This window comes from Condylura cristata, unplaced genomic scaffold (genome assembly GCF_000260355.1).
Source record: "Condylura cristata isolate star-nosed mole 26May11 unplaced genomic scaffold, ConCri1.0 scaffold00029, whole genome shotgun sequence".
Lineage (NCBI taxonomy): Eukaryota > Metazoa > Chordata > Mammalia > Eulipotyphla > Talpidae > Condylura > Condylura cristata.
This window is the reverse complement of record NW_004567130.1, coordinates 1063525-1074072: the sequence shown is the minus strand read 5'-3', so window position 1 is coordinate 1074072 and position 10548 is coordinate 1063525. Positions and strand designations below refer to the sequence as shown.

Sequence of the window (10548 nt, the reverse complement as noted above, 5' to 3'; positions counted from 1 at the left end):
GTAGCCTCTAAGTCAGGTGTAAGGAAAACAAGATAAAATTGAAGATCTTGGCAAAGAACAGAAAATTGTTTTAAAAGGAGATTGTAGATATGATTGTTACAATTCTTGAAATTAAGAGCTCAAAAGGTAGATTAAGGAACCAGTATCAGCAGCTCAGATACAACAAAAGAGAAAATTAATGAACTGAAATGTTGGGTCAAAGAGCCACCGAAAGACAAGACAGGAAAAGAGGTAAGAGCATCGTGTGTGACTGGGGTCCCAGAAGAGGAGAGGAGAAGACAGCAAAAGCTTTTAGTTCTCTAAAACTCAATATATATGACCTCTAAAACTCTCCAAGAAAAAGAATTTGAAGAAAAAAACAGATCTTTGAGTCATAGTGTAGTCTCACTTTCTATCCAGTTCTTAAGTAAGACACACCTTTAACTTAATAAGGAAGACAAAAGTTAAAATTGAGAATGTCGGCAGGCAACAGGAAGTGTTTTTCTTTAAATGGGAATTCCAGAAATGAACATTATGATTCCTGAAATTAAGAGCGTAAAAGGCAGGTGCAGGAGTCCGTGATGGCACACAAGGCACAGCTCAAGAGTGGCTGGTCCTTTTACTGGCCTCTGCAAGAGGCTTCCCTGTGGGCGCCTGGGCCTCATCAGGACGGGCCTCGCTGCAGCAAATCTCCTGGTCTGGGCAGAACCCCTGGTGGCCAAGCCAGGGGTACTTACACTCCTCAGCACAGGGTACCTGAGAGGTCTCCCCCTGCTTCACTCACAGAAATAAGAGTCACTGAGACACAAGGCATCACATACCCACAAAGATGCAACTGAGAAAAACTCAAGAGAAAAGAAACAAATCGCTTTTATAAGTCTGAACTTGCATAAAATCTGTACTTTGGCATCCATGTGATTTGGCTGTTTCAAACACTTTTGCTGAGCTCTAGGCCTTGGGGAGACACAGAGAGTCTCTCGCTTAAAAACGGGCAGTGTGACAATGATTTCAGGAAGAGCCAGACCCCTTGAAACTCATCTGTGGACTTCCAAAGGGCCACAAAACCCACACTTCAAAGAGAGAACTGAAGTACTGTCTTCTGCCAGTTTCTTTTCTCATCGCTCTCTCTTGTTGTCACCATCACTTTGGCAAGAGCTCTGTCTTTATTAAAGGGAATTAGCACACACAATAAGAAGGCAGAGGGAGCTCTGAAAGGCTGTGCAGCCATGAGCAGGCTGCAGCAATGTGGCGTGCACCAGACAGGATCAGAAACAACCTCCATGCTTTCTCTATTCTAAGTAACTGTAGGGTTACTTAACATTTACATTTTATGACTTAAGGACAATAAATGACTCTGATAGCCTAATTGAGAAATATTTCCAACAGGGTCTTAGTTTCACCCCAACTGTAAAATGCTTAAGAAAAATAGACATGTGCATCTAGAGGGCTGGGAGTACAGGTGGGGCTCCCTCCTCCCTCCTCACAACTAAACGGCAGCCACAGACCCTGAAGGGATGTGGACCCCCACCCACAGCACATACCCAGAGCAACAGCCCATGGCCAATATCAAGAAAAACTTGAAGTGGACTGTATTTATAGTGACAGCGCAACATGGAAGGCTGAGCAGAGCCCCCCACAGCCTTGACCCAATGTCAGGGACTCTGAGACCCTGCACCAAGTAATAGGGTGTGTGAGCTGGCACCCAGGATGAAGGGTGCACTATTGGGGCTGCAGGGGTGGGAGTGTAAAGCAAGGATGACTGGTTTGAGCCCATGCTCTCAATATAGAACAGCAGGAAGTCAGAATAAATACGGGGAGGACCTGGCTCTCCCCAAGAGGAAGCTACGCAAAGCTCAAGTGGGGCTGTTCAGACCTGCCACCCAGCACAAGCAGGAATCAGAACAAAGAAATGCTTGGACAAACAAGAGCTCAAGCCCTGCCAATAGCACCAGCAAACACCCCAGGGGAGGCTCTATGCTGGCAGAGAAGAGGGGAGCTCCCAGCCTGTAACTGCAGCCCATGCCCAGCCCTATAGCTTGTGCTGAAAAGTGGCCTGGAGTAGAGACACCACCCCAGCAGAGGGGTTTCTGTGGACCCCCATATACAGCTGGCATCCAGAGCACAGCAGGAAGTCTGGGTCCCGTGCTTCCTTCCTGGGGGTCAGTCTTGGGTTCCCCAATGCCTGTCCTTCTGTATACCCACCACTTCTCACAATACCAGTCCCCAGATTACTTCAACAGGGACAAACATCTACCCTTATTACAACCCATTAGAAATTATAAATGAGGAGACAGAGAACACAACAAATACCTAAGCAAAAAGTATCCCAGAGGAAAGCCCCAAGCTAGCAAGATGGCAAATGTGGCAGAAGAGGAGGTCAAGGTCACAGTTGTGACAATGTTTATGGAACTCAAAAAGCACAGAGGACATAGGACAACAGATACAGGTAAAGAAATGTGTGGCAGCAATGATCAGAACTAAAAGAGTTAAGGAGTACTATAACTGACTTCCTAACACACTTCTGGGTGACAGCAGACACCCAGAAGCAATGGAGAGAACTGGATGACCCAGCAAGCCTACCTTGGGCAAATACCCAAAGATAGTGAATCATCAATACAAAAAAACCATTCACAGCAGCAGTGTGCACAATAACCAGGACACAAAAGCAGCCTGAATGTCCATGGAGAGATGGCTAGTTCATGAAGATGTGGTATATCCACACCACGGAGTACTATACAGCCACGAGAAAGGGTGGAAAGGAGCCATTTTCAACAAAAGGAAGGGAATGGGGAATATGAGAGAATGATGTGCAGAAAAATCAGAATAATAAAAACAAATGTTGGACACTTGTATAGCAGGCAACTTGATAACATGAAACACTTTCCAAAACCAGTGGGCTTCAACAAACACCCTGAGGACTCTGAGGCCAAGAGGGAGGAGAGGTAGAGCAAGATAGGGGGACACAGGTATGGTGGTAGGAAAAAATATAATAAAAAGATGATTTCCATGGTGTTGTCAAGAAACTTCCATAAGAAATTCACAATGGGGGCCCTCTCTGGTGGCGCAATGGGTTAAAATGCAGCACTGTGAAACTAGCTGCAGCCACCTCAGCTCAAGTTCGATCCCCAGCCAGGGAAGTGACCCACACGGCAGACCTCTCATGTCTTGCCTGCTTCTCCCCTCACCTGTGTATTTCATTGATCTGCATTTTTTTGCTCCCCACTCTGTCTCTGGTGAATCTTCTCACAGCCCCTAACATCTGGCCTGTACCCCAATTCTGTATGTATAAATAAATAAATCTTTAAAAAAAAGAAATTTACAGCCCCTCCCTGGTGGCACAATGGGTTAAAGCACAGCACTGCAAACTAGCCACAGCTGCTTCAGTACCAGATGGATCCCTGGCGCAGGAGGTGACCTACATGGTGCAGCAGACCTCTCCTTGCCTTCCCTGCTTCTCCCCTCAGTGGTGTACTTCATCAGCCTGCCTGTTCTGCTCCCCACTCTGTCTATGGTGAATCCTCTCACCACCCCTGCACCTCTCGCCTATACCTCAAGTTCTATATGCAAATATAAATAAAACTTTAAAATAAAAAGTTATCTTTAATTTAGGGAATGCTCTGGAGCACTCAATTTTTTTCTTGCTGATAAACCAAAGGTCAAGAAAGAAAATGGATATTCACTTACAAAGATATTGTACATCGCCAAGGTGCGGTACCTCTCCTGAACATCCCTGTATCTTAATTCCATGACCAAAGACTTACTCCTGATCTCTGCAATTGTGGCAAGAACAAGCTTGAGGTCTTCAAGAGTGCTGGGGGTCTTCTTCAGCTGTTTGGCCAGGTTCTAGAAAACAAAGTTGAAAGGACACAAAATCTGTGGAATGAGAACCCAACTTCCATAAAAGTCATCTGGATGAAACCCAGGGATAGCCACCTCTGTCTCTTCGTGGAGATTGTGGAGTTCCTCCCTGGCGGACTCATTGAGAAGTTTCCCAAGTGAAACCACCCAAGACTTGGCATTTTCCCGCACTGTGCTTGCCAGAGGCCCTAGTTGAAGCCGGATGCACTGCTCGTCCTTAATTAAAGGGTGGCGTAGGACGTCAGAGGCAATCTTGGAATAGAACTGCAGTTTTTCATCATACGCCACACAGGGGGGTTTCTTGGCAGCAAATTTCTCCATCACAATAGTTTTGTCTAATTTCCAGAGGGGGCGATACCTCTTCCATTTTTGTAGGTATTTTGTAAGATTGAGCAGAATCCTGTGGATGTTTTGAGGGATCATAAGTGCTTGCTCAGTTATCTGGGGGTTCAGAGAAATGTCATTGTAAAAGCTTATTACAACAAGCTCTTCTTCTTCCCCCTTCTGAGGAGGGCACTCAATGCAGCTGCCATGCATCCATCGGACAAAATGCTGGCAAAATAAGAATGGGGGAGGGGGGCAGAACTTTAGTATCTATTTGACTCCATATGTATATATTAGTATTCGTTAGTATACATAACTCTACCTAGTAATAGAAATGACTTATTAGTAGGGTTAGATTGTAAAAATGACCACAACGCCTGCTTCTCCCATCCAGGTGAGTGTGTTAACCCGGGACTCAACTTGTCCAAGAGAGAGGGGCAGAAGGGACATTGCATAAATTCCAAACCAAGGGCTCAAGTTGACCTGCGGCTTCCATTCTCATGCTCTTGAAGTCTTGCAGCCAGCAGAGGGATGCACCGGAGCTGGCCCAGAGGATGACGGTAAGCCAGACTCAGGAGAAGCCAGATGCCCCCCAGGGCCAGCCAGTCATTGGATGTGTGACTGAGGTCAGCAGCTGCTACACGCACGAGTGAGCACAAACAAGACCAGAAGAACCACTCAGCAGAACCCAACCCACAGCACCATGAGTGAAAGGAGGATTGTTTTCAGTCACTGAGGCTTAAAGTTGTCGACAAGTGCCACATTATTTAATCTTCCCAATGGTTCCAGAGAGTGGCTTGTATTATCATTTCCTCTTGAGAAATGAGGTCAAGAGGATTGTAGTTAAAAAACTTTCACTCATTTTGTTTTCAGTTATGAAATGTGACTCCCAAAGTAGAAAAAACATGCTGTGGTTAAACCACACCATTACCTTGTCATAAAGGCTTATTTGCAGAGATTTTGTTTATAAAGTGCCTTTCCAACGTTTTCCAAGATAGTGAAAAATTTATTTCACTTGATAGTATTTATGAAGATAGAAGAACACTAGCTTCATCAAAAGCTCCAAGCACATCTACTGGTGTGGGAGGCCGTTAAGTCAGTGTGAAATGTTGTAATTAATACCTGTGGTGTTTCATGGAGAGCATTTCCTCTATTTACTTACTCCTTGGAAATGGTTTTGTTTCCCCACCCAAAGAGTTGATGGTGTAACATCTGTAACTTAAGAGAATTTATATAAAAGAAGCTCTTGCCCAGAACACTAAGTATGTTCAGCTTATTCATTAATTTCTAATATGGTGAAAACAAATTTCCTGTTGGTAACATCTACACTCTGCAAAAACAAAAAGTCTAAGACATGCTTGACTTTCTGAACATGAAGATGTTAGTGTGTGGAGAGGCCTGACATCCTTTGCCCACAAAGATGGCCTTATATTTCTTTTGTCATAAGACAGAGACTTCGGAATTTTGGGTAAAAACATTCATACAATAGCATTGACCCAGAGCCAGGTTCATGTGAGACGCCATGTGAGGTGCCATCCTAGGTGCTGGGGAGTCAGCAGTAGACCAGCACACCAAGTCCAAGGCCTCAGGGAACTGGGTTGTAGGCATGAGAAGAGACAGGAGAGTGAGCAAATAAATAAGGAAGTGTCAGAGGTGATCAAGTTAGGAAGAGGATGGGACCAGGTGATGTAAAAGAAAAGAATGAGAAGGACCATCAAGCAAGGGCCCTGGGCAGACAATTCCAGGCAGAGGAAATGCCAGTGACCCACGTCGACCTGCTGGAGGTGCTGGACGCAGAACACAGGAGAGCACAGTAGAGGCAGGGCTGAGATCTGAGCAGATGTAGATGGCGAAGGGGCTCTGGGGCATCGTGGGGAGACTAATGAGGTTCTGAAGCAGTGTGAAGCTGTCAGGGATTTAGACCAGGGACGACATGAGCAGGCTCAATTTTAAAAGCTGGTTCTGTCCGCCTATGTGGAGGATGCCTGAAGAAAGTCACTGCAGCCATCCAGGTGAGAGATGCTGGCAGCCTGGCCAGACCCACAGCCTGGGAGACAAGCGGACAGACAGGAGGCAAGTCGAAATCACTGACGAGCTGAAGGTGGAGGGCAAAAGAAAAAAGGAAGAAATGGCGGGCTCCCGGGTTGTTGGCTCAAGCAGTGGTCGATGTGGGCACCATTTCCTGAAGCAGGAAAACTGGGCAGCATCAGTTTGCAAGGCAGGAAGTCAAGAACTCCACCATGGACAAGCCAAGTCTATAGTCCAAGGGGTCGGGAACTTGGAAGTGACTAGTGATGTGGATCGTGGGAGAGGGTTGGTGAGAATGGAAATGTGTGCCACCTCGCGTGGTTGATGCTGGAGGAGCCGAGACACTCTTCGTGATGATATGGAGAGCAGACAAGAGAATGAAGGGGTCGGGGTCAGCTGAGGACACCCCAGGGCTTGGAGACCAGCAGAGAAGCTAGGTGGGGACTGAGACACCTGGACACAGGCCACAGAGCAGCGTGTACCATGGACCCAGACGCAGAACTCCCTGCTCACTGGCCCAGCCACCTGACTCGGCGTGGCCCCTCAGCCCTCACCCTGGTGATTTCCACGCAACTTCGCACACAGTGGACACACATTTTGTCGATCTCATTGGCGTTGGGGTGAAGGATGATCTCCGGTGCAGTCAGAATGGTTTCCGTTTGGAACAAAGGGACATTTCCGAGGACTAAAGAATTGAAAGACTGCAAATTCCTAGAAGGGATTAATCAAAAACAGTCAGTGGACTAAATCCAACAGTTGACAGAAACGACTAGAGCATGGTCACGTGGAAAACTTTTACTCAAAGGAATAAATACTCTAAGGTTATAACGGCACATTTGGAATGAGTGAGGATGTTATTTTTCTGGCTCAAATGTTACAAATCACTCATTTCTGCTTTGGGGAGGCTGCTCATTTTTAGTCGGAAGACCCTAAACAGCGACGATGACTGCCAAAGCAGTTCAGTTCTGACCTGCTCGTATGTGTAAAGTATTTTGATCTCCACACCTGGTTTTAGACACTGACATGAAGTCTGACTTACTTCAGGATGAGCTTGGTCAGGACCTCGTAAATCTTGTTTTCCCAGTACTCGTAGTAGGACAGCAGCTTGGGGGCCTTGCCTGTGTTGGTATGGACGACCAGGCCCTCCACCTTGGTCAGCAGAGGCCCAATGGCAAGGTACCACCTGACCATGTGTTCCACGTCTTTCAGCCTTTCTACTTCAATGTGCTCAAAAAACTCCTTCACACCTGCAGAGAAAGACGCCACATGACAGGTTCATGGGCATTGCCAGGATTCGAGTGTCAAGTCACATGTAGCTGAACATCTTAGAAATGCCAGCACAGCCTCTGACCTCCACTCAGTCAGAGAACAAGTCAGCAGCAAAAGGCAAGAAGCACCCTAGCGGGGAAATAAGTGGCCAGCACTGCACTCTGGGTCGGGCCAGGAAGGGGGCCCGGCCCAGTGTGGGCAAGCTTGCAGGTCTGCTGAGCCCACTCACAAGCACTCATGAGCCCCTCAGATACAACTCACACGGCTGTCACCAGGGAACAGACAAGGGGTGGCTGTATTTCACACGGAAGCTGTGACATTATCTAAGCAATATATAAACAGACAAAAATAACAATTACCCAAGGCCAGTGCAAGTAACTGATTAAGATCACTAGGAATGGCTTTATTCTACTCAACAGCCATGGGGATGGGGGGTGGGGTGTCTCTGTGAGGAGACATATGAGTGTGGGTGTGTGAGAGTGTGGGTGTGAGAGTGTGTGGATTGTGTGACAGGGGGCACACAGGTGTTCAGTGTGTGGATTGTGAGTGTGTGTGTGTAAGAGTGAGCATGGGCATGTGCATATGCAATCCCAAGCAAGATGTCTTCTCATTCCTTCCATTAACAAAGGGGCCAGGAGCCAGACCCACCTGGGAGGTCATCCTCACTCTTAGATATCGGAAACTTAAAGAGATTTATGGACTCCATCAATGTCAGCCTGGAAGTGATATCATCTGCATTCTTGTGGATCTGGTGCACAAGCGATTCGAATTTCCCAATGGCCTGTTTACACCGGGTTATGTAGTCAGGGATACCTTTGGAGAAAAAGGGAAAGAAGGAAGGGTCTTTGGGTGCCTTGGTCATTTCCTTTGTCCTCCCTCTTCACCCCTCTTGGCTGCGTCTGCAGTGTGAACACCCCTGCACTGGAAGGTAGACCCTGGCTCATGCCTGCTCCCTAGGTCCCTGGGAAGGACCTGCACTTACACTCACGGGGTCTGGCAAGGAGGCCTGGACTCAGAGTCAGCCAAACTGTTTCTTCCGCTCAAACTCTGGCATGAAGCTGTGCAGGGGAAGGGCAGCCCCACCCTGCTCTCTTCTCATGACCACACCCTGGGCCCTGCACTCCACACCGCCCTGTCCACTCTCTTGTGGGCTTTGGCTCAGAAAAGTAAACAAGACCATGATGGTGAACCTGAACTAAGCATGTGTTGTTTATTATGCCATGGTAATGCCATTACACTGTGAAGCCAGCACAGGTGCCTTCACTGTCCACAGGTAGAACATCCCAACCTTGCTGTGCTTTAGAAGGTTATTTTTGGGGTCTGGGAATGCTCAGATTTTTCCATCTATGTTAATGGCAACAACATTCCTAAACTTACAGATAACCGATGAAATCAGACCAATAGGCACATTTTACCTTTGGCTAGCAGGGGAAACCTGCACAAAGATTAGGCCCACTTTACGAAGAGACTGAGCCCCTACAGGCTGAGACAAGTGGGGAGAGCAGAGCTCTGAATCTAGAGGTTTTGCTTTGGAGCCCACAGCCCAAAGATGCACTTTCTCTGTACAAAGAACAGAGAAGCAAGGAAAAAAAGGAAGAAAGGAGAGGAAGAGGCCTGGAGCAAGAGGAGCGAGAGAGAGGAGGAAGGAGAAGAGAAGAACAAAATGTTGTTTAGGTAAAGATGTGAAGCTCTACACCCAGGAAAAGGGAGTAGGTATGTGTTCTTTACATCTCCAGCTAAATCAGCAAACCCACACACATGCCCATTGTCTATAAAACAAACTTTCAGACTCGAAGGTAGAGTGGCTAATTGGCCAGGGCACTTTGTTCCCAAGAAATGAGGCTGGGATGGACTCTCTCCTCATTCACCCCAGTCTTGTTGCTGAGGAAGGCAACAACCTGCAAAGGCAGAAGCACCAAGAGACTCCTGCTCTCTCCAGCCAAAGACCCAAGAAAGGATGCCCACCCAGACAGCACGGTGTAGACGAGCTGGCCCTCCTACAGGCAAACACCACAGACAGTGACATCGCCCTGTTCCATGCAGCAGGGGCCAAAAAACATGCCCCCCATCAATGCTGATAAGGTGCCCACACCCTCTGTCCCTTGTGCCTGGTGGTGGTGTCAGGAAGGCCATAGAGATGGGGGTAGATTTCCATCCAGCAATGGATGCCACCCCCTCATCCAGTGTGGGTGAGGGGCCAGGATGGAGCAGTGATGTGCCTCCACCTGTCGCGAGGGCAGTGTGCCCCCAGCAGCGATGCTTGTCACCAGCAGACCTGTGCTGGGAGAACAGCCACCGAGAGCCCTGTCAACAAAAAGGGGTCACTGAGAGGAGGGCGCCAGAAAGGGGCTTTGCAGCCAGCAAAGGTATGGAGAAAGCTGGGTTTTCCTTCCCTGCTAGAGCTTTCTGGATTCGATTTGATGGTTGCAATGAAAATGATCACATTTTTGACTGAAAGAAGATCCACGATTATAAATGGAGATGTCAATATTTCCTCTCCTGGTAACTGGGAGAACCATCATAAAATCTTTGAAAACAGAGAAAAACTTACCATGACCGTCAACCAACAGAATCCAGTCAGTCAACAGGGATAGGATATTCTACCCAACAAAGAAAATCCTTTTCAAATGACCACACAAAATATACCAAGGTACTGTATCCTGAAACGTAAAACAAACCTCAAGAAAGTTAAAAGAACTGAAATAATACAGACTATGATCTCTGGCAACAAGGGCCTCAACCTACAAGTCAATGACAGAGAAAAAACAAAAACAAGAAAATCTCCAAATATTTGGACTTTAAACAATATATTTATAAGTAACCTATGAGCCAAAGAGGCTTTAAAATTTGCTTAAATATATCAATACAGGCCCTCCATGGTGGCGCAGCGGGTTAAAGCACAGCACTGAGAAGCTAAAGCCACTTCTGCATGAGTTCGATTCCCGCCTGACCCGGAGGTGACCACATGGCGTGGCAGACCTCTCCTGACCCACTCGCTGCTCTCCTCAGCAGTGTACTTCGTCGATCTGCCTGTTCTGTTCCCCACTCTGTCTCTGGTGAAGCCTCTCACCGCCCCTGAGCCTCTGGCCT

General features: G+C 47.3%; 1 protein-coding gene across 1 annotated transcript in view; it reads right to left on the bottom strand.

The window, feature by feature from the left end:
• Positions 1 to 10548, bottom strand: part of DNAH10 (dynein, axonemal, heavy chain 10) — a 119983-nt gene that overhangs the window by 77705 nt on the left and 31730 nt on the right. Inside the window, exons 16-20 of the mRNA XM_004690628.2 lie at positions 8107 to 8271; positions 7229 to 7436; positions 6744 to 6900; positions 3913 to 4389; positions 3664 to 3822 (exon numbers count right to left, since the gene is read on the bottom strand). Of these exons, the coding sequence (XP_004690685.2) occupies positions 3664 to 3822; positions 3913 to 4389; positions 6744 to 6900; positions 7229 to 7436; positions 8107 to 8271 (1166 nt within the window). The remainder of the gene's footprint in view (positions 1 to 3663; positions 3823 to 3912; positions 4390 to 6743; positions 6901 to 7228; positions 7437 to 8106; positions 8272 to 10548) is intronic.